The sequence below is a fragment of the Muscardinus avellanarius genome (genome assembly GCF_963383645.1).
Source record: "Muscardinus avellanarius genome assembly, chromosome: 15".
Lineage (NCBI taxonomy): Eukaryota > Metazoa > Chordata > Mammalia > Rodentia > Gliridae > Muscardinus > Muscardinus avellanarius.
In genome coordinates this window covers 59016603-59041204 of record NC_137801.1, presented here as the reverse complement: position 1 = coordinate 59041204, position 24602 = coordinate 59016603, and the positions used below count along the sequence as shown (strand labels likewise).

General features: G+C 36.5%; 2 protein-coding genes across 3 annotated transcripts in view; one reads left to right on the top strand and one right to left on the bottom strand.

The window, feature by feature from the left end:
• The window catches only part of VPS54 (VPS54 subunit of GARP complex), a gene marked incomplete at both ends in the record, with an annotated part of 96428 nt that overhangs the window by 49799 nt on the left and 22027 nt on the right, over positions 1-24602 (top strand). For both annotated transcript variants that reach the window (XM_080711000.1, XM_080710999.1), the window contains 4 exons: positions 15628-15968; positions 21494-21623; positions 22528-22709; positions 23139-23251. In XM_080711000.1, the coding sequence (XP_080567126.1) occupies positions 15628-15968; positions 21494-21623; positions 22528-22709; positions 23139-23251 (766 nt within the window). The remainder of the gene's footprint in view (positions 1-15627; positions 15969-21493; positions 21624-22527; positions 22710-23138; positions 23252-24602) is intronic.
• Positions 12472-13357, bottom strand: LOC308273718 (uncharacterized protein; the record flags this gene model as incomplete). The annotated part of the gene is made up of 1 exon (XM_080710998.1): positions 12472-13357. Exon 1 carries the CDS (start codon positions 13216-13218, stop codon positions 12472-12474), a length of 747 nt encoding a protein of 248 aa, XP_080567124.1. The 5' UTR covers positions 13219-13357.

The following is a 24602-nucleotide window of genomic DNA, read 5'->3' as shown; positions in this document are numbered from 1 at the left end:
ATTCTTTATCATGGAATATCAAGGTTTTTTTTTTCTTTTTTCTTTTTTTTTCTTTTTTACAGTACTGGGATTGGAATCCAGGGGCATTCTACCTCTGAGGTATACCCCCAGCCCTATTTTTTTTTTTTTTTTTTTTTTTTTCGTTTTGAAACTGGGTCTCACTGAGTTGCAAAGGGCCTCACTAAGTAGATGAGGCAGCCAGTGATTTTTAATTTTATAAGAAAATATATGCATTATAATTCTAAATGAAAAGACAAGATATAAGAGCTACTTATATATTGAGATTTCAGCTATATAAAAGTAATTTTTATTTGTTCCTTTTTATAGGACAGAGAGACAATTTGGTTTGTTTTGGTGGTTATTTTTAGAAATGTTTGAATTATATGTAATTTAAAATTTTTATTTTTTTCCCTAAATTTTCTTTAAAAGGGGACATTATTTTTATAATCAGAAAAAGTTGTTTTACATTAACATTTCAGTAATACTTTTTTTTTTTTTTTTGGTGGTACTGGGGTTCCTGGAAACCCTTCTACCTCTGGACTACACTCCCAGGCCTTTTTTATATTTTTATTTTGAAACAGGGTCTTTAAGCCAGTGAGGCTGGCTTCGAACCTGTGTGATCCTCCTTTCTCTGCCTCCCAAGTGTGGGGATTACAAGAGCATGCCACCATGCCCAGCTCAGTAATAATTTTTGAATTAATAAATAATAAGATTTGGGCTTAAAATTTATATTTGAGTGACTTTCATACTTTTATTGGTGCATTATAATTAAACATCTTAGTGAGTCTCTGAGTCATATAGACATGCACACAAGTCCTGATATGATTTAAGATAAATGATACAAGACATGCACACAGGTCTTGATATGATTGATTCCCTATAGGTCCCACCTACTACTTACCCCTCCCTGAACTTAATAGCTAGAGTGATAGTACTACCTTTATATATGAACACAATGTAATTTAAATGTTTTCTTTCATGGGTTTTTACTTTCTCTTCTCTACCTCCTTCTTCCTATCCCCTTCCACTGTTCTACTGGTCATTCTCTTCAATTTCTAAAATCGCTTTTATTTTCTGTTTTCTCTCTAGCTTCCACATATAAAAATACATTTCATCCTTCAATTTCCTGTAACTGACAGATGTCAACATAATATTCTCTAGTTCTATTCATTTTCCTGCAAATGACATAATTTTGTTGATTTTTATGGAAGAGTAAAATTCCAGTATGTGTATATATCTATATACCACATTTTCATTATCCACTCATTTGTTGATGGACACCTAGACTGGTGTCATAATTTGGCTGCTGTGAATGTGCTGCTGTAGACATGGATATGCACGTATTACTATAGTATTCTGGCTTATTCTTTTGGAAAGATTGAGCCAAAGGTATTACTAGGTCAAATGGTAGTTTCATTCCTAGTCTTTTGGGTAACCTCCATGCCGATCTTGTCAGTGGTTGTACTAATTTGCAATCCCACCAACAGTGTATAATAGTTCCTATTTTCCCATATTCCTCCCCAGCATTTGTTCTTGTTTATATTCTTTTCTTTTTTTTTTTTTTTTTTTTGCGAGTATGGGGATGGAAACCTAGGTCATTCGACCTCAGAGCTCTACCCCTGACTATTTTTTTTTATTATTTTTTTTTTTTTGCGGGTCTGGGGATGGAACCCAGAGGAATTTGACCTCCAAGCTACACCCTCTGCCCAATATTTTATTCTTTATTTTGAAACCGGGTCTCACTGAGTTGTGGAGCTGAGGCTGTCCGCGAACCGCGATCCTCTGGTCTCAGCCTCCCAAATGCTGGGATTACAAGTGTGCACCACCACGCCTGGCTTATTTTTTGAAACAGGGCCAATGATTGCCATTCTAACTGGAGTTAGATGGAATCTCAATGTGTAGTTTTGATATGTATTTTCCTGATTGCTGATCATGTTGAACAGTTTTCCATAAATTTATTGGCCTTTTATATTTTTTTCTTTTGAGAAACTATTCAGTTCAAGGGCCCATTTTTATTAGTTTTTTAATGTTAAGTTTTTAAAATTATTTATATATTCTAGATATTTGTCCTCTATGAGAAACTAGCTGGCAAAGATTTTCTCCCATGCTGTAGACTTTTTTTTTTTGTGGTACTGGGCATGGAATCCAGGGGCATTACCTCCAAGCTACACCCTAGTCTTTTTTTTTTTTTTTTTTTATTGGTGCACTGTATTCATACATCATAGTGGGATACAAACTTTTGTAGACATACATGCACACATCGCCCAGTCAGCCCCCACCCGATCCCCACCCCATTCCCTCCCCATCCCTCCTTCCCATGCTTGGCTTAGTGGTTGACATCTAGTATTATAGCAATTTATCCAAACTTAAAAATGATAATCTCACATAACAGTTTCATTTGTCTGATACCAAGCTTTTGATGACTTAAAGATAACATTTCAATATTTCTTTTTGCTTTCTTTCTTACCAGAGAATATTTTTTTCTATTTTTTTAGGTGAAACTATCATATATTTATTTATTTTTCAGAAAAAAATCTATTCTAATATGGAATATGGATTCTAGATACCCAAAACGATCTTGAAAAAGAACAAAGCTAGAAGATATATATTTTCTGATTTCAAACCATATAAAGCTACAATAATTGAAACAGTGTAGTACTGTTCTAAAGGCAGATATATAAACCATTGGAGTTAAATACAAGCCTAGAGCTAAATTCTTCCATATATTATCAAGTTATTTTTGACAAGGTTTCCACGAACATTTGGTGGTGGAAATAATAATCTTTTAACTAAATATTGTTGAAAAATAATAATTACATGGAAAAGAATAAAATTGGACCCTTACCTAATCCCATATACAAATATTAACTCAAAATAGATATAAGACCTAAATATAAATCTTTAGACTATAAACTTTTAGGAGAAAATCTGGGTCATAAAACCTCACAACATTGAAATTGGCAGTGATTTCTTGGATATGATTTCAATGGCACAGGCAACAGAAGAGTATATAAACTTCCTAAAAAATAAAAAAATATTGTATATCCAAAGACAATGTGAACAGAGTTAAAAGTTACTAATAGAATTGGATAAAATATTTCCAAATGCTATATCTGAAGGTATATTAATATTCCAACTAGACATCCTAAAAATTAACAACAATAAAGGCAAACAATACAATTTAGAGATAGGTAAAAGACTAACATAAATAATGAATCTCCACAGATAACCAATCTTAGTTGACTGTTGGATGGAAACTCTTGTTTCTCTGGTTCTGGTGTGTGTTACCTATTTCTTCTTTGTAGTTAATCTCTTTGAGTATTTTCTCTAGCGCTGGTTTTGAAGACATAAATTCCTTCAGTTTCTGTTTGTCATGGAAGCTTCTTATTTCCCCATCTAATTTGATAGATAGTTTTGCTGGGTAGGAAATTTTTGGCTGGAAGTTATTTTCTTTCAGAGTTTGGAATATGTTACTCCAAGCCCTTCTGGCTCTCATGACTTGGTTTGGGAAGTCTGGAGTGATTCTAATTGGTTTGCCTCTGAATGTCACTTGGTCCTTTGTTTTTGTTGCCTTTAAGATTCTCTGCTTGGCTTCCACATTGGTCATTTTGACAATTATGTGGCGTGGGGATCCTCTTCTCCGATCCTGTCTAAAGGGAGTTCTATCAGTTTCCTGGATCTGTGTATCAACCTCTTGCTCTATGTTTGGAAAATTTTCTGCTATTACTTCCTTGAAGAGATTGTTGATCCCTTTGGTTTCACTTTCTTTTCCCTCCTCTATTCCAATTATTCTTAGGTTAGCTCTCTTAAAATGGGCCCATATTTCTTCAATGTCAGATTCCTGCTGTTGGATATTTTTTTCTAGATTAGAAACTATGCATTCATTTTTGGAATGATCATCTTCTAAGAGCGAGATTCTGTTCTCCATGTGGTCTAATCGGTTGTGCTTTGAATTGAGTCCTTCATTAATTGCATCCTTTATCTCTTTTTGTCTCTCTCTGAGTTCTTTTTGAAGCACCTCTATTATTTCTACAGTTATTTTCCTGATTTGATCTTCTAGAAATCTCTGATTTTCTGTTTTATCGGGTTCTGATGTTGTGGGGTTGTGGGCATTCATTGCTCCAGTGTTATTCCTCTTTCCCATGATTTCGGAAGTTTGTGCCTTCTCTGGGTTCTTCCCTTGGGTCACTATGACTTCACTTAAGGTGCTGTGGATCTCGAGTCTGTAGTATCTCAGACCCCAGTACTCCTTTACTGGGTTGTATCACAGAGTCTCTGACCCAGGGAGTCGATAGAGGCTGCTTTAGACTATGGGGGGTGCCAGGTTGCACGTTCTCCTATGGTGTGATATCTCTGCCACCGCCACCCCCCCACTGGGTCAAGTCCTAGGGAGTACAGTACTGGGATTTCTCCTCTGTGGCCCGCAATTTGACTCACTGTTCTTGAGTTCTCAGATGTAGCTGTACTGGACTTGGTGAATTCTCTGCTGCTGCTGCCAGTGGCAATATGGCGTTGCTGCTACGCCCTCGGCTGTGAGGCTGGCTTATTTCTTCTTGATTTTGATTTCCACTCTGAGTCCCTGCAGCGTGTGCTGAGCTCAGCCACTGGGAGCTTTAGATGCCCCCCCCCACGCTGAAAAATCCCGCCTGGCTGTTCCACAGCGGCTCACCTCGGCTTGCTGTAGCCGTCCAGTGAACTCGCCGCCTTCGCCGGCAGTATGGTGCTGCTGCCGCGTCTTCGGGCGTGAGGCCAGTGTATCTCCTCTGTGGCTCTGAGCTCTGTTCTCAGACCGCTTTCTCTCTGGAGCCTGGTGATTTTTTTGTTTCTCTGGTGATGGTGTTTTCTGGCTATGAAAGGCGCTGATTTTGTGGTAATGGAGATTGGTTGTTAGCGGGGCTCTTAAGTCCCGCTTTTCTCGGTCACCATCATCCTGGAAGTCCCCCTAGTCTTTTATTTTATTTTATTTTTTTCCTTTTTGAAGAATTTTATTTATATGTGGAACATAGTGAAAATGGTATACAATTAAATTGTGCTTGGTGTCCCCCCCACCCCCAGTAATTAGTGTACATGTTAACCATGCTGTATTCATACTTTTTTTCTTTTTTTTGTTGATACTGGGGTTCCTGGAAACCCTTCTGCCTCCGGGCTACACTCCCAGACCTATTTTTTTATACTTTATTTGGAAACAGGGTCTCTTAAGCCAGTGCGGCTGGCTTCAAACCTGTCCGATCCTCCTTTCTCCGCCTCCCAAGCGTGGAGATGTATTCATACTTTTACACATATTTTGATGTAGCTCCTCCATTAATCAACCTCAGCCTTCTTCCTCTCCTATCCTTTCATTCTAGCTATGCTGAGATTTTCCCCTCCATTATCTGGAGTCCCTCTGGTATCCCCAGTGCTCTCTAGTTTGGGCATTTTAAAGAAAACATATGTCCCTTCTCTTTCTGTGCTTGGCTGATCTCACTTAACATAACTTTCTCCAGATCCTTCCATATTCTTTGAATGGCATGATTTTATTCTTTATAGCTGAATAGAATTCCATTGTGTGTATTTCTCATAATTTTGCAATCCATTCTTCTGTTGATGGAGACCTAGATTGATTCCATATTTTGGCTATTACAAATTGTGCTGCCATGAACATAGGTATACATATGTTACTGTAGTTCTCTGATTTCAATATCTTTGGAAAAATACCTAGGAGTAGTAGAGCTGGATCATATGGTGGATCTATTCCCAGTTTTCTAAGGAATCTCCACACTGATCTCCATAGCAGCTGAACTAGCTTGCACTCCCACCAGCAGTGTAAGAGAGTTCCTCTTTCTCCACATCCTCACCAGCATTTGTTGTTATTTGATTTCTTTATGCTTGCCACTCTGATTGGGGTTAGATGGAATCTCAGCGTAGTTTTGATTTGCAACTCTTTGATGGCTAATGATGTTGAACATCTTTTCATGTATCTATTGGCCATTTGTATTTCTTTTTGCGAAGCGTCTATTCAGTTTAGTTACCCATTTCTTGATTGGGTTGTTTTGCTAGTTAGAGTCCTTTGAGCTCTATATATTCTGGATATTAGGCCTCTATCAGAGTGGTGATTGGTAAAGATTTTCTCCTATTCTGTACTCTTTCTCTATAAGTTCTTGATGGTTTCCTTTGATGAGCAAAAACTTTTTAGTTTGATGCCATCCCACTTGTTAATTCTTGCTTTAATTTCCTCTGCTTTGGAGGTCTTGTTGAGAAAGTTACTGCCTCTGCCTATATGTAGGAGTGTTGCCCCTATGCCCTCCTCTAATAACTTCATAGTCTCTACTCTAATTTCTAAGTCTTAAGTTGATTCCTGTGCATGATGAGAGGTAAGGATTTAGTTCCATCCTTCTACAAATGGATAGCCAGTTCTCCCAGCACCATTTGTTGAAAAGGCTGTCTTTTCTCCAGCATATGAGTTTGGCCCCTTTGTCAAAGATCAGTTGATTATAGGAGTGTGGGTTTGTTTCTGTTTTATTCTGTTCCACTGGTCTGTATGCTTGTTGTGTCAATACCATGCTGTATTTATTACTGTTGCTGTATAGTATAATTCGAAGTCTGGGATTTTGATGCCTCCTGCCTGGTTCTTATTGCTGAGAATTGCTTTGGCTATTCTGGGTCTTTTCTTTCTTCATATAAAATTCATGACTGATTTTTCTAGGTCTATGAAGAATGTCTGTCGTTGGTATTTTAATGGGAATTGCATTGAATCTATGGATCACTTTTGACAGAATGGCCTTTTTTTTTTTGGTGGTGGTACTGGGGTTTCTGGAAACCCTTCTACATCTGGGTTACACTCTCAGACCTATTATATATACATATACATATACACATACACATACACATACACATACACATACACATACACATACACATACATATACATATATATATTTTTGGAAACAGGTTCTCTTAAGCCAGTGTAGCTAGTTTCGAACCTGCGCAATCCTCCTGTCTTTGCCTCCCAAGAGCGGTATTATAAGCGTGCACCACCGCACCCGGCAGAATGGCCATTTTGATTATATTTATTCTGCCTATCTATGAACTAGGGAGATTTTAATAATTTCTGATTTTAATCATTTGAGTTGATTCTCTCTTTCTTTTGGTTAGGTTGGCCAGGGGTTTGTCAATCCTATTAATCTTTTCAAAGAACCTGCTTTTTGTTTTGTTGATTCTTTGAAGTTTTTTTTTATTCTCTGTTTCATTTATTTCTGCTACTGATTTTAATAATTTTCTGCCTGCTGCTGGCTTTGGGATTAGACTGTTGCAGTCTTTCTAGGTCCTTAAATTGTGTCATTACGTTGTTTACTTGGCAACTCTCTGTTCTTCTTATGTGGGCCCTCAATGCTATAAACGTTCCTCTTAACATTGCTGTCAAAGTGCCCCATTTATTTTGGTAAGTTGTTTCTCTATTTTCATTTATTTCCAGAAATTTCTTTATTTCTCCCCTAATTTCCGATCTTACCCACTCATCGTTCAATAGTGTGTCATTCAATCTCCATTTATTTAAATAGTTTATTTTGGTCTTCCTCTTGTTGATTTCTACTTTCATTCCATTGTGATCTGAAAAGATGCAGGGAATTATATTACATCTTTTGAATTTTCTAGTGCTTGCTTTGTGGCTCAGGATGTGACCTATTTTTGAGAAGGTTTCAGGGACTGCTTAAAAGAATGTGTATTCTGTTGTTCCTGGTTGGAATATTCTGTATATGTTTATTAAGTCCATTTGGTTTATACTTTTCTTTAGTTCTGAAGAATCTTTACTCATCTTCTGCGTTAAAGATTGATCCAGTGGTGTAAGAGGTGTGTTGAAGTATCCCAATATTATTTTATTTGGGTCTATTTGAGATTTGATATCCAGCAGTTTGTTTTAAAATGTGGCTGTACGCACATTTGGGTATAAACATCTACTATCATTATATCTTCTTGGTGGATTCTTTTGTTTAATAAAAGGAAGTGCCCTGCTTTGTCTCTTCTGATGTGTTTTAGCTTAAAGTCTGTTTTGTTGGATATCAGCATTCCTATCCCTGCCCATTTTTGGTGTCCATTGGCATGATATATCTTTTTCCATCCTTTGACTTTCTTGCAAACAGCATATATTTGGATTATGGTTTTTAATCCACATTGCCAGTCTATTTCTTTTGATTGGTGAGTTAAGTACTTTGACATTCAGTGTTATTTTTGAAATATAGTTTTTTTCCCTGTCATTTTGTGGTCTAACTTCTATTTGGTGTAATATTATTTCTTCTTTATTTAGATGTGTTGCTGATCAACTTCATCTCTTCTTTGGTTCTGTAACTTGCTTCTTTTTTCTTCTTTATGGTTTATTTCTTTAAGTATTTTCTCTAGTGTTGGCTTTGAATTCATGAACTTTTTGAGATTCTGCTTATCTGGAAACACTTATATTCCTGCATCAATTTTGAATAATAATTTTGTTGGATATAGTAGTTTCGGTTGGAATTTGTTTCCTTCCAGGGTCTGGATCACATTATTCCAGTCTCTTCTGGAATTCATGACTTGGGTTGTATAGTCTGGAGTAATTTTTATTGTTTTGCCCCTAAATGTCACCTGTTCTTTTGTACTCACTGCTTTTAAGATTCTTTCCTTGGTCTCTATATTGATCATTTTATTACCTGGAGTGGGGAGGTCCTTCTTTGATCTTGTCTGAATGGTGTTCTGTATGTCTCTTGAATGTGTAAGTCTAAATCTCTTTCCATGTTTGGATAATTCCCTGAAATTATTTCTCTGAAGAGATTATGAATGCCCTTGGTTTGTACCTCTGTCCCTTTTTCAATGCCTTTCATTCGTAAGTTAGGACATTTCATATTGTCCTATAGTTGTTGGATGTTTAGGTTTTGTTGCTGTAATGACTTCTGTATGCTGTTGATTTTGCTTTCAGTTTTGAATGAGCTGTCTTCTATCAATGATATTCTATTTTCCATTTCATCTAGTCTTCCAGAATTTCTTTCTATTGCTATCTTCACTTATTGACTCATTTTATTCCAGACCTCTTTCTGATTCTTTCTTAGTGTCTCCATTTCCTCTTTTATTTCCTGTATGCATGGTTCGAGGCCTTTCATCATATTGTAGATCAGGATTTGGAAATCTTCTGCATTTCCTGTAGGTCAGTATTCATGATTTCTGTTGTTTCTTCACTATTCCTAATTCTCGTATTTTCAAGGTATGCTTGTTTTTCTGATATTTTGGCATCTTTTGTGGTTATTATGTCTAATCCAGTCTAAGTAGTAGGAATTTAGAAGTGTTAGCACGTAAGCAGTACTTTTTCCAATGGTGAGGGTTGGGTGATGGTGGAGGAGCTGGTATGATGGGTGCAGGAGTCAGGTAAAGTAGAGGATTAGGTTGAGGAAGAATTTAAGTATAATAAGATAGTATGTGGTTGAAAATGAGAGAAGGTTAGATAGGACTCTTATACTTAGTAGAATATTTAACTATGGAGATATGAAATACCCTGAGTATTAAACAAGGAGATGCAGTAAAAGAAAAAAAAAGTTTTGAGAGAAGAGAGTAGATAGACTAGAGTGGAGAAGTTTGTAAAGGAGTAGGGGGAGGGAGCAAACAAACACAAATAAAGTAACAAAGCACGATAGAAAAGCTAACTATTATATATCAAAGACAAACAAAATAAAAAGAGTAAGAAAGAGAAAAAAGGAGAAAAATAAAATGAAATAAAGAATAAAAACAAATAGGTCTGGGATTATAGCCCAGAAGTGTAAAGCCCCTGGGTTCTACCTTTAGTACCACACACACACAAAATAGAATGTATTTTAAATTTTTTTTATGGTGGTAAATAATAACATAATATTTAAATAGTTTTAAATGTGCAGTTCTAAGGTATTAAGTTCATTTACATTGTTGTGCTACAATAACCATCATCAATCCACCAAATTTTTTTTATCTTAAAAAGCATGAAACTATTCATCAATAACTCCCATTCTTCCCTTATTCTATCCTCTGGCAACCTCTGTTCTACTTTTTGTCTCTGAGTTTGTCTGCTGTTTTGTGTGCCTCAAATATGTAGGATTATACAAGTTATACTTTTGTCACCTGTGTATTTCACTTGAGGGCCATTCATGTTATAGAATGTCTTATAATTCCCTTTCTTCTTAAGGCAAAATAATACTTTATTGTGTTTCTAGCTTTTGGCTTCTATGAATTATGTTCTCATCAGCATGGGTATATAGATATCTCTTTGAGTGCCTGCTTTCAGTTTTTCTTGGAACATACCCAGAAATAGAATTACTGGATCATATAGTAATTCTAATATTTGAAGTAACCTGAATACTATTTTCAACAGCAACTATACTACTATTTTACATTTCTATCAACATTAAGTAAGGTTTTCACTTTATCCACATCCTTGCTAACACTTTTTTTTTTTCTGGTTTGAGAGTTGCTAGGGTATGAGGTGGTATTTCACTAATGATCAGTGATATTGAATATCTTTGTGTATGTGTTGGCTATTTGTATGCATTCTTTGGAGAAATGTCTTTGCCTATTATTTAATTGGGTTATTGTTTTATCATTCAATTGTAGGAATTCATTATCCTTTATATTCCTTATCTGGTACATGATGTTCCAGTATTTTCCTCATTTCATGGGTTGCCTTTTCACTGTGTTGATTGTGGTTTTGATGCATAGAAGCTTTGTTTTTGATGTAGCACAATTTATTTATATTTTCTTTTATGCCTGTGTTTCTGGCATTATATAAGAAATGAATGCCAGTTGAATGTTGTGACTGTATTTTCTTCAGAGTTTTATCTTTTTAGATGTTAAGTTTAAGGCTTTTTTCTATTTTGAAATTTTATTCGTTTATTGATTTTCCCTTTTATTGGCAGCACTAAAGATAAGATCCAGGGCCTCATGCATGCTAGGCTAACACTACCACTGAGCTATAATCCCAGCCCTTGAGTTAATTTTTCTGTATCATTATCCTAGTCCATTTTGTGTTTCTAGGACAAAAAATATTCAAAGCGTGGCATTTTATAAGGAAAAGAAGTTTATTTTGCTTTGGAGGTTCAGAAACCATGGTGCTGGTACTTACTTGGGTCTCACGGTGAAAGGCATCATAATGGTGGGTGTATGTATGGCAAAGCTCACATGATAAGACAGGAAGCAAAGAACCAAGGAGAAACCAGGGTCATCTTTTTATAACAATCAGCTGTCAAAGAAAGTAATACATTCCTAGCAAACCTGACCCACTCCTGCAAAACAGCATTAATCCATAAGGGGAGAGCCCTAATGACCAAACTGCCTTCCACTAAGACCAACCTTTCTCTCTTTCTTTTTTTTTTACACATTTGATTGAGGTACCAGTCTGATCACATATGGTCCAAGAATACTCAAATAATAAAATATAATTTGTTAAATCTGGTTATATTTTATCATCTGATTATATTTTATATTTTCTCTGATATAAAACCATATCCACAAATTTGATACTTGCTACAGTCTACTACTTACTGCTTTTTCCCCCCACTACTGCTTTTAATCCATACTACTCTCCAGTCTTTTCCATCTTTGTTGTCTTTTTTCCCTCTTTTCTTTTTTTTTTTTTTTTTTTTTTTTTTTTTTAGGGGGGCACTTCTAGCTTTAATGGAATCAATCTGGTGTGATATTAGAATGATGAACCCTCAGCGAAACATTCCAGATTAGAATTTAAAGAGGCGGATAGGCTTAATGTTTTAGTTGGGTTAGTAATATGCAAATTAGCTGTATATATACAAAGCTATCTATTCCAATTCTTACTGCATCAGAGTAAAATCTGGGCCATTAACCCCCAAATTTATACTGTGCAAGCCGTGTTTTATTTTCCACTTTTTATCACAGGTTGTGGCAAAGTTTACTGTATTTTGATTCCTTTTACTATAAACATAAAAAATTCAAGTCAACTTAAAATTTTCTCCGTTCTAGAATTTTTACAAGTGAGAAAGAGATGATCATTTTCAGAACTGTTCTTTACGCTGTACCGGCCATGCGGGGCTCCTCTTAGATCCTCAATAATTGGATGGTTTATGGTTTCCTTTAATTTTTATTTCTCTTATGAAAATGATCATATTGTAACTTCGTGGAATCTCTGGAAACCAATTTTGATATTTCTTGAGAGGTGCCTGTGAAATTGCATGGCCTTCTGCTTTGAATTTCTTAAAAGCACGGTACACAAGACCATTCACATTCTAGTTCACTGGTTGGTGGGAACAACTGACTTCAGCGTTTAAAAGGATTGTGAAAGGAAAATGGCTTGCACAGGCTTAACCTGCTTGGCCTTTATGTTAGTACAATGTGAAGAAAATCATGACTACTCTAGGTTATGCAAGGCAGCGTGTCTCAGAGGCAAGGAGATTAGGAGTGAGATGGGCATGGTGAGCTTATCAGCAGCAGGCGCAGGCGGGGCGGGGGGCGGACAGGGCGGCGTCAGCAGCGCGTGGCCATTTACATGGAGGTCATGTCATTGAGAGCGTGGTCGAGCTCCTCGCTGATGGCCTTGTACTTCAGTTTCTGGGCATACAGCTCGTCTTCTAAGTCATCAATGCTCTTCTCCAATTTAGTTACTGACCTCTCTGCAAACTCAGCCCGAGTCTCAGCCTCCTTCAGCTTGTCAGAGAGGACCTTGATCTCCTCTTCATATTTGTCCTCCTTCTGTGAGTACTTATCCTCTGCAGCCATTAATGCTTTCAAGGTCTGATCCATTATTCTTAATTGTTCTTCCAGCTGTCGAACTTGGCCTTCTGACAGCTCGGCCCGCTCCTCAGCACGCTCCAAGTCACTTTCAATGATGACCAGTTTACGGGCCACCTCTTCATATTTGCGGTCGGCATCTTCAGCAATGTGCTTGGCCTCTTTCAATTGGATCTCCTGAATTTCCATTTTTTCTTCATCTTTTTGGGCTCTGCTTTCAATGACTTTCATACCTCTCTCGCTTTCATCTGCTGCCTTCTCTGCTTCCTCCAGCTTCTGCAAGGCTGTTGCCAGACGCTCCTGAGCACGATCCAACTCTTCCTCAACCAGCTGGATACGTCTGTTCAGAGAAGCCACGTCAGCTTCAGCGCTCTCCCGCAGCTTCCTCTCCTGGTCTAGCTCGCGCTGCAGGCTGCCCGCGCGCTCCTCCGCGGCGTCTGCCTGCTCCTGCAGGCTCCGGATCTTCCTCCGCACCGCCTCCAGCGAGCTGCTCCCCGCCATGGCGAGGCGGCGGCGGCGGCGAGTGCGGAGCCTCCCCTCTTTTCCTTTCTGTCTTGTTGATTTTCTTTCTTAGCTGTATTTAATTTATTTTATTTTATTATTTTATTTTATTTGTTTTTTGTTTTGGTGGTACTAGGGGTGGAACCCAGTGGCTTTCTACCTCCGGTCTACACTCCCAGACCTATTTTATACTTTATTTGGAAACAGGGTCTCACTAAGTTACTGAGAGCCTCACTAAGTAGCTGAGGCTGGCTTCAAACCTGTGCGATCCTCCTGTCTCAGCCTCCCAAGCGTGAGGATTACAAGTGTGCGCCACCATGCCCGCTTTTAGCTGTATTTTAAATAAAATGATCATGATGATGGTCTTTCCTCCCCAACACCTACTCTCATCTCTCTATTGTATAGCAACCATATAATTTGAGGGGAAATGGGTCTACTTTGCTTCTTTATTTACTCCTGAAGAGCTCACACAGTTCTCAGCCTCCTTTCTTCATTATTAGTTCACAGAAGAGAATAAAATCTAGCTCTCTACAATCAGTATTTGGTATTTTTCTGACTACAGTGCCTGGGATATGTGACCTAAATTGGTTTAAATAATCAAGGACTTTCATTTGATGACTGAGAAGAAAACTTTTCTACTAAATAATGATATGGTATTCAAATGTGGCAGACCTGGATCTGATGAAGCCAACAACAACAACAAAAAAGAAAAGTGCATATTTCAATAAAAACTCAAAATTTTATTGAATTTCAATAAAAATTTAAAATATAGTTAACACCAAACAAAGTATGAAAGTCTCATATGTTCTGATTTGAAAATATACTATAAGGCTATATAGTATAGCATAAAGATAGACATAGATATCAGTGGAATGGGACAGAGCCCAGACTGTTTTCTTTTTTAGTTATAAAAATTCAAAATACAATTAACAGTGAAGAAGAATGAGGTATGGAGGTCTCATACTTTCTTGTTTCAAAATATACTATAATGCTGTACTGTAGGAAATTTGTGACAGTACAGAAGTTAGTGGTCAATGAAGTAAGAAAAAAAGCTAGACACTTGGATACTTGAGCTCTTAAAGACTGTATTTGCTGTACTGTCTTTGTTATTGTATTACTTCAGAGTACCATCAGTTCCAAATGATAGGAAATATTACTCAGGGCATTTCAAACAAATAAAAAGGATTTATTGGCTCATATAACAGAAATATCCAGAGATAGGTCAGCATTTAGGTACTTAAAAGATTGATGTTGTTGTTAAAACTTAACTTTGTTTTTCTACAGTCTGTCTTCTGTGTATCTTCTTTAAGCTCAGCTCATGGTAGTTCCATGTGCTGACTGAATTAGTTTAGACCCTGTCCTGCCTTTGGACACTTGAAGTTGGAGTTTCTTAGAACCATGTAGATCCCAAAAAGGAAACTAGAGTTTTGAGAAAATGAGTAACAAATTATGAGAGAGCAACTCTGAATGTTAAAGTAGGCAGCTAAGAGTAGTCCCTTCTTATTAGTCCATAAAGACATTAATCTCTGTAAATTACTTTTACTCATCTAGCTTTCAGTATTTATTGAGTACTTATTATTTACCAGGTATTATTCTAGGCTCTAAGGTTATACTATCTAATGGAGCTAACATTGTAGTGGAAGAGCCCTAGAATAAATAAAAAGTTAATTTTCGATGATGATAAATGTTCCTTTAAAAACTGGGTAATAGGATAGAGCTGCTAGGAGAAGAGTCAGGGACAGCCTCATTGAAGAAAGTTACTATTAGTGCCAGAACCTGAGTGGTGAGAAGAAAAGTGAGCAAGGATCAGATTTTCACACAGTATTCTGCACAGAATAAACAGCAAAGTCACTGAGCTGGGAACTTGGAATGTAGAAGAATAGAAAAAGAACCAGAATGTCTAGAGAGTAGTGAAAAGGTGAGAGAAGTTGTGAAATGAGAGATAGGCAAGGCTTAGGTTTGGTAAGGAATTAGAATCAGTTTTCTTTTAAGCAGATATATGATTCTCTGACAGGCAAATTACGAGGTGTTTAGTATAGCCTACTTAAGAAGTTAGAGAAATGTGCCATATATTTTAGGGAGGTTACTATTTTAAAAATCAGGTAAGAGCTGGGTGTGGTGAAGCACACTAGAAATCCCAGTACATGGGACGCTGACACAGGAACATCTCAGTTCGAGGACAGCCTCAGCTACTAGTGAGGCCCTCTGCAACTTAGTGAGATCCTGTTTCAAAATAAAGACTAAAAATAGGGCTGGGGGAGGGGTAGCTTGGAGGTAGAATGCCCCTGGGTTCCATCCCCAGTACCGCCAAAGGAAAAAAAAAAAGTTAGGTGCACAGAATTTTACTTTTGGGAAATTGAAGTACAAGATATTTTAAAGCCTCTTAAAATGTATCCTGTTTTTTTGTAGGCAACGTTGAATATCATTCACAATGTTGTTCTCTCAGTTCTTGACAAAAGCCAAAGGACTCGAGAATTGGAAGAGATTTCACAGGAGAAGAATGCTGCAAAAGATAATTCATTGGACACAGAAGTGGCTTATTTAATTCACGAAGGCATGTTTATAAGTGATGCATTCAGTGAGGGCGAATTAGCACCTATAGCAGTTGACACTACCTCTCAAAGAAATGCATCTCCAAATAGTGAGCCCTGCAGCAGTGACTCGGTATCCGAACCAGAATGTACTACTGATTCTTCATCTAGCAAAGAGCAGACATCATTATCTGCTACTCCAGGAAGTGTGGATGTTATGTGAGTATAGTAGCTATTGCCAAATTGATAGGATTTTTAAAATCATCTTATTAATGGTTTCACAAAGATTAAGTATTCATTTTATTCAAAAACCATGTAAGCTTTTGTCTTGAAATTTAGTAACAGAAATATATTAATTCTGGGAAGCTGAGACAGAGGGAATGCAGATTGAAGGCTAGCATGTAGTAACTTATTAAGACTACTTCAAAATTTAAAAATAAAAAGTGCTGGGTGTATAGCTTAGTGGTAGACCACCCCTGGGTTTAATCCCCAGTACCACCACTACCATGTTCATATATATGAAACATTTATCTTTTTGAAAGTCTATGGAAGGTGCAAAGGTGAACTTTGGAAGTAATGGAGAAATTATAGAATTTTAAGACTGGAAAGGATCTTTAATTTATTAAATTATTTGAATGTCCTTTTTTAAGTGATACGATAACTGATCCACAGAGGACTTAGATGATTTACTTAAAGTCATTAGTGGAAGAACTTGTCCTGGGATCCAGGTTAGTTATTGCTTTGGTCATTTTTCTTTGTTCTTTGTGTTTTACATATAGTGAAGATCTGTTTGAAACACAACTTCACAACTTTTCAAGACCTGAATTTTTAAGAGGATAACACTGTCTTTATGAACATTTATATATTTTTATTTTCCTTTTTTTTTTTTTGGTTCTGGGGATTGAACCCAGGGACATTTTACCTTTGAGCTATACTCTCAGCCCTATTATATTTTATTTTGAAACAGGATCTCAATAAGTTGCTTAGGCTTACCTCGAACCTGTGATCCTCCTATCTCTGCCTCCCAAGTACTAGGATTGTACTTGGCATGTGCTAACTGGCACATTATATTTTTAAACTTCCTGTTTTGAAATTGTTTCATATTTACAGAAAAGTTGTCATATCAGTACAAAACACTTTTAAATATCTTTCATTCATGTTACTCATTTGTTAAAGCTTACTGCATTGCCCTCTCTCTCCTTTGTTTTCTCTCTCCCTTCCCTCTTGTTTGACAAAATATGACAACTTTTGTACTGGTGACACTTTTCTTTAAATTTGAAACAACTTCAAAATATTTACTATCTTATCCACAGATTCCATTCAAAGTTTATGAGTTGTCCCAGTAATCTCTGGTATCTAAAAGAAAAAAGCAACAGAATTTTTCTGGTCCAAAAACTTAGTTTGGATTTGATTATTTGTAAGTAGAGTAAGGAGATGCAATATTTTTGTTCATCTTTACATAAATCAACCTATGGTCTAACAGATTGCCCCCAGGGGAACACTGGACAACCCAGGGCATGGTGGTAGCCTCAGCTCCAACTGAGGGGAGCATTAAATATAAATAAGGGGGAGCTGGAAGTACCCAGGGGGAATGGGTGCTGAGTTATTTTTTTTTTTTCTTAAAAGGGTGTGGTAAGCCCATAAGTTTGGGAATCTATAGAAGAGCTTATAAAGATCAGTTATAGCATTAAGCCAGCTGTAACTCCCCTTCTTCCTACCAAAACAAACCCCAGAACTCTATGTTCATAAAGATATTTTTCATTGTTCAGGCTAACATTTTCACATTTACTAGGTAGGGGGCAGGTCCAAAATTATTTTTAAAAGAAATTTAAAAACTCTGTGGTATATATAGTATAGGCTTTTTTTGTTTTGTTTTGTTTTTTCCTGTCCCATTACATTTCAGAAGTAGGAGGCTTTTACCTGAGAAGATCCATTTGTGACTAGAATAACTGTTCCAGCTCCCCTTTACCCCCAGTACCAGGGATTGAACCCAGGGACACTTTACCACTAAGCTACATCTCCCAGCCTTTTAAAATTTTTATTTCTTTTATTTTTTGGTGGTGGTACTGGGGTTCCTGAAAACCCTTCTACCTCCGGGCAAACTCCCAGACACCTACTTTTTATATTTTTATTTGGAAACAGGGTCTCTTAAGCCAGCACGGCTGGCTTCGAACCTGCGCGCTCCTCCTGTCTCTGCCTCCCAAGTGCGGGGATTATAAGCGTGCACCACCATGCCCGGCTAAAATTTTTATTTCAAGACAGAATCTTGCTAAGTTCCTCTGGCTGGCCTTAAACGTGGCAGTCCTCCTGCCTTAGCCTCCCAAGTAGGTAGAGTTACAGATGTGAGCCTGGTGTTGGTCCACTTCTTATCAGTTTATCTTCACCCTGGCAGCAGGAAGGAGAGGGCACGAGACTGGTACTCCCCCTTGCTTTTTTTTTTCTTTTCTCTCTTTTTATTCTTTTAATTGGAGCATATGCCAGTTAAAAGCAGTTGTCTCCAACAATTATTATAATGTGAAAAATGGGTGTAATCACCAGCTAGTCAAGAAATGAACATCACCAGCTCTATAGAGACCTCTTGCCACTGCAGTACTCCTCGAAGGAATCTTGAAAACTGCTTTTCCAGTTTTTAAGCTTTATATAGGTCAACTCATATATATGTGCTTTTATTCATTATATTTGTGATATTTGTCTAATATTTTGCATGTAGCTCTTTTTCAGAGCAAAATTTAGAATTTGAACTTAATACTTCCAAACTCCCCTTAGAGGCCAGAATATTACTACGTATTATCCATCTATAAGGGATGTTGGAGAAACTGTCTTTAGCTTATTTTATGTTTATCAGATAAAGCTATTTGCCTAGTTAAAACTATAATTGTGGCACAGGAGATAATAAATACAGAAAGCTCTAGGAGTCTGCTTTTTAAGATCCTTTTAAAGCAGACATAGTCTCATAGGTTTTTTCTTCCCCTCCTGTCTTCATTGTGGTTCACTTTATATGTAGAACCTTTTCTGGCTTTCCCCTGTCATGTTACAACACATTGAAACAGATTCTGTAGATAATTACTTCTATGTTCAGTAGACATATGATAGTCTGGGAACTACCTAGGCCAAAGGGGCAGTGAATTAATTATATTAAAAAATATATATGTCCTGAACTGTTTTTTTTTCACACAAGGTCTCACTATTCCTGTATGAAGTATTTTTAGAGTATATCATTGTGTTATGGATATAGAATGCAAAAATGTTTGACATTTTACTTTATTAGTGGCAGATTTTCCCACTTTGTCAAAATAATTTACAATTTTCTAGGTTTATTGTAGTGCAAATATGGGCACAAAAGAATAAATACATTTCCAGGAAGGACATGGGAAAGGAAAGTTAATTGAAAGATTAGAAAGAGTTGTAAACTTTTTTAAAATTAACAAAATTAATTAATTTTTTTAAATTAAGAAATTTGCCGGTTGTGCACACTTGTAACCCCAGAACTTGGGAGGCTGAAACAGGAGGATCGAACAGGTTCGAAGCCAGCCTCAGCTACTGAGTGAGGCTCTCAGCAACTTAGTGAGACCTTTTTTCCAAATAAAGTATAAAATACATCTAGGAGTATAGCCCAGATGTAGAAAAGCCCTGTGATCCACCCCCAGTATCACCTAAATTAATTAATTAAGAAAATTTAAATTGTGATAAAATATACTTAGTTATTTCTAACCAGGCATGGTGGTGCACACTTATAATCCCAGTGCTTGGGAGGCTGAGTCAGGAGGATTACATAGGTTTGAAGCCAGCCTCAGCTACTTAGTGAGGCTTTCAGCAACTTAGTGAGACCCTGTTTCCAAATAAAGTATAAGGTAGGTCTAGGAGTATAGCCTGGAGGTAGAAAAGCCCCTGGGTTCCACCTCCAGTACCCCCCCCCCCCACACACACACAGCATACAAAGCACAATATAGCAATTTAATTGCATAATCAATCTTTAAAATTTTTTCATCTTGCCGGGCGTGGTGGTGCACGCTTGTAATCCCCGTGCTTGGAAGGTAGAGACAGGAGGATCATGCTGGTTCGAAGCCAGCCTTGCTGGCTTAAGAGACCCTGTTTCCAAATTTTATATATATATATATTAGGTCTGGGAATGTAGCCCGGAGGTAAAAGGGCTTCCAGGAACCCCCATACCACCCCCCAAAAAAAGGAAAATTTTTTTTTCATCTTCCAAAACGGAAACACAAACAACTCATTTCTTCCTCCACCTAACCACTGGCAACCACCACTACTTTCTGTTATTATGAACTCAAACATTCTACTACTGCAAACTTCAGTAATCCCCCCCAATAAAACTTTAATAGATAATTTGAACTGGAAAAGTTAAACAGATATTTTTGTGAGAGCTGGAATTAAAATACTACCAGGCTGTTTACATAGAAATAAATGTCTAAGCACAGGAAGCTTAGTAAAGTCAGTTAGTCCAAATGGACATGGACTAATTCTGGATTCTAGTCTTACTTTCTTAACTTGTGACCTTGAGTAGACCACTTAAGTTTTCTAAGATTCATTGAGGTCTGTAGGTGGATATCTACCTGCCTCAAAGTGTTAGTGAGAGTGCTTTAAGAACATTAATTCCTCTATTATTTTAAAGCATTAGTAAATGCGTTGAGTGATATTATAATTTTGAAGGATAGCAGGTAATCCTTAATACCTTAACCCAGAGAGACTATAGTGATTTGCTTCTAATGAATATACATCAGAGCCTTTGTAATATTTTTGAAAACTATCTTAATTCAGCAGAAAGGTGGAAAAATGATGTTTAAGCACCTAACTTGGTTCTTGGTGACCCTCAATGAAATTATGACATGGAATCAGTAGTCTGTATGTATGTCCCTGGGGGGGGGGGGGAAATGTCTGAAAACATAAAGTCTTACATTCTTCTACAAAATAGAACAAAATGCATTACATCTCATAAATATTCCTATTTGGCTGGGTGTGGTGGCGCATGCTTGTAATCTCAGTACTTGGGAGGCTGAGATAGGAGGATCACAGGTTCACAGCCAGACCCTCTACAAATTAGTGAGCCCCTGTTTCAAAATAAAGAATGAAAAAGAGGGCTGGGGGTATAGCTCAGACTTAGAATGCTCCTGGGTTCAATTCCCAGTAACACACACACACACACACACACACACACACACACACACACACACAAGTAATAATAAATAAATACTCCTATTTGATTGCTAGTTTCTTGAGGACAGCAACCTACTGCATCCCTACCAGAGCTTAGCATTTACATTTAGTGAATGCTTAGTCATAAGGCAAATATGACATATTAGGAAGTCATTCATAATTTTAAGTAAAAGCAGGACTTGATTGTAATGAAATATCCTGTCCTTTGTCCTTCTAGTGTCGTTCTAGGTGCTGTGCACAGCCCCTCCCGGTCACAACTGCCACCTTGTACCTAAACCAGAAACAAATTCTTTTTTGCTCTAGGATCTATAGATTTTCCAAGCAGAGTATGAACTAAGTATTAAATATAATATACTAGAGAGAAAATTACTCTCATATGAGGTTTGAGTTAAATATATATTATCTGAGCACATTTACATGATACTTCAACATTAAAAACTGTAAAGTATTTGGTACATCACAGTTTTTTTTCTCACGTGAATTTACAGCCTTTTATTTTTATTGCTATATCACCTATGGACAATACTGTATTTACATTTTTCCCTGACTAAATCTTATTTTATCATTATCAGGGTCAGTGAAGACATGAAATTAACTGACTTAGAGCTAGGAAAGCTGGCAAATAATATCCAGGAGTTATTGTATAGTGCCTCAGATATATGCCATGATCGAGCTGTCAAGTTTCTCATATCAAGAGCAAAGGTATTTTAATAAAACTTTATATTTATGCATACTATTATTATAGAGATCTGAAATTATGTCTTTGCTTATATTCCTATGTTCTCCATAATGCATATTTTATATATATATATATATTTTTTTTTTTTTTTTGGTGGGTCTGGGGATAGAACCCTGGGGCATTTGACCTCCGAGCTACACCCTTGCCCTATTTTGTATTTATATTTTGAAACAGGATCTCACTAAGTTGCAGAGGGCCTCACTAAGTGGCTGAGTCTGTCTGTGAACCACAGTCCTCTGGTCTCAGCCTCCCAAATACTGGGATAACAAGCACGTGCCACTGCCCAGTTTGCGTATTATAATTTACCACTTAATAGAATTTATAGTATTAGTATTGTGGTCTTTTAAGGGAAAGACTGAGATTTAAAATAATCAAAAGAAGTAGGAAAATTTTAGCAAATCCTTATTTTCAAATAAATGATTAAAAGACCATTTATTTTAAATTTTAAAATATATCACCTTAGTGATCAATTTGAATCGAATATACCATTTCATATATGTATATGTATACTTATATAGATAGACATATAGTCAAACAAGTTGTTAGTAAAATTCAACTACAGTATTGTTGAAAATATTATAGTATGACCTGAATTCATTTGAACTGCTTTATTAGCTGTAAATGGATCAAAATTAAATTTAGACATCTTAAATTTTTCGTGTTCAATTTTGGATCTAAAGTATTGAGCAGTTTATTTTAAATGATAACAAATGTTAGTTATTTTTATAAATATAATTAATATACAATTATACTATATTGTGAATATATTAATATTTATATTTATTAAGTTTAGTTGATTTTATAGCTTATTGTTTTATATTATATTAACTCCCTATCATGATTTTTTGTGTTATTTTAAAAATCTAGGATGGTTTTCTTGAGAAATTAAATTCCACGGAATTCATAACACTTTCTAGATTAATGGAAACATTCATTTTAGACACCGAACAGATCTGTGGAAGAAAAAGCATGTCATTACTTGGAGCACTTCAGAGCCAAGCTAATAAATTTGTAAATAGATTTCATGAAGAGAGAAAAACCAAACTCAGGTATCATTATTATGCAATTTTTTTCTTTACAAAACACCATTATATTTGTAAAAGAAAATTGATTTGCTAGCCAAAATTCCTGATAGTTATTTTAATTAAAGGTAGATTATAAAATTAAAATTACATTTCTTGGTTTTTCAAAATGGAGTTAGAATGTTTCCTTATATAAAAGTGCTTAGCAGGAAGATTCTCAGTTGGTTGACTTTTTCCCACTCAAAATTAAGTAAATTATGTTTCATTACTCCTCTAGATTAGGCTAAGAAATTTAAAAATACTATCTGAAAGTGTTGACATTATTTATGAATTATTCCAATTTATTAAGATGTTCAACACTTTAAAAATCTTATGTATTCAACTGAGCTATTACTCCTTTTTAACCAACAAAGATGTTGAAATATTATTAAAGTTTATCTTTTTTCTTTTGAATAGCCTTCTCTTAGACAATGAGCGCTGGAAGCAAGCTGATGTTCCTGCAGAATTTCAGGATCTTGTTGATTCTATATCAGGTGGAAAAATTGCTTTACCTGAAAAAAAATCAGGGGGTATGTATATTCTTCCACACATTTTCTTCAAGTTTTATATTGCTTTTTTTTTTTTTTTTTTGCAGTACTGGGGGTGAAACCCAGGGGCATTCTACCTCCAAGCTAAACCCCCAGGCCTATTTTTAATTCTTTTTTTTTTTTTTTTTTTTTTTTTTTTTTTTTGAAATAGGGTCTCACTGAGTTGCAGAGGGCCTCACAAAGTAGCTGAGGCTGGCCGCAAACCACAATCCTCCTGTCTCAGCCTTCCAATGCTGGGATTACAAGCGTGCGTCACCACGCCCGGATTGCTTATTTATTTTGAATTAATGTTTACCATTTCTTTAGTTGACAATACCTATTAAAAAGCTTATGCTCCTAGTTTAGTAAATAGTTGACAGGAAAAGTATTTATAATAATCATTTTATTATACTTTTGTAATAATTATGAAATATTTTATAATAGTAATTTAAAATATTTGAGTGCTAACCATATGTCAGACACTCGATATGTTTTACATACAGGTTATTGTCATAACCTGTGAGACTGATATTATTGTTAACACTGAAGAGGCTTGAGGTATATGAGGGGTTAAGGAATTTTGTACAGATAGTAAACTGGGATTTGAAACCAGCTTTATATAATTTTATAGCTATTTCTTAACTCATATGCCATATTGTTTAGTGAACATGTATTTATATGAATTTATTTAGTGAATACTATTTATCTTCTACTTTGTGTCCTATTGAGACAAAGATAACAGTTATTAAACTGGATGTGCTGGCCCATACCTGTAATCCCAACACTTGGGAGGCTAAGACAAGAGGAGGATTGCAAGTTTGAAGCCAACGTGGTCAATTTAGTGAGGCCCAGTCTCAAAATAAAAACTAGCAAGGGCTGGAGTATAATTTACATGTAAAATGCCCCAGGGTTTAGTTCCCAGTACCACAAAAGAAAAATAGCCGGGCATGGTGGCGCACGCTTGTAATCCCAGCATTCGGCAGGCTGAGACCTGGAGGATCATGGTTAGCAGACAGCCTCAGCTACTTAGTGAGGCCCTCTGCAACTCAGTGAAACCCAGTTTCAAAATAAAGAATAAAAAATAGGGCAGGGGATGTAGCTCAGAGGTCAACTGCCCCTGGGTTCCATCCCTAGACCCGTAAAAAAAAAGTATGTATATATAATTTTTCTTTTTATTCTATTTTATTTTGTGTATATATGGGGGGGGGGATTGAACTCAGGGCCCTTCTATCTTTCAGCTACTTTGAAGCCTTTATTTTATTTTATTTTATTTTTGGAAACAGGGTCTCTTAAGCCAGCGTGGCTGGCTTCGAACCTGCACGATCCTCCTGTCTCTGCCTCCCAAGCACGGGGA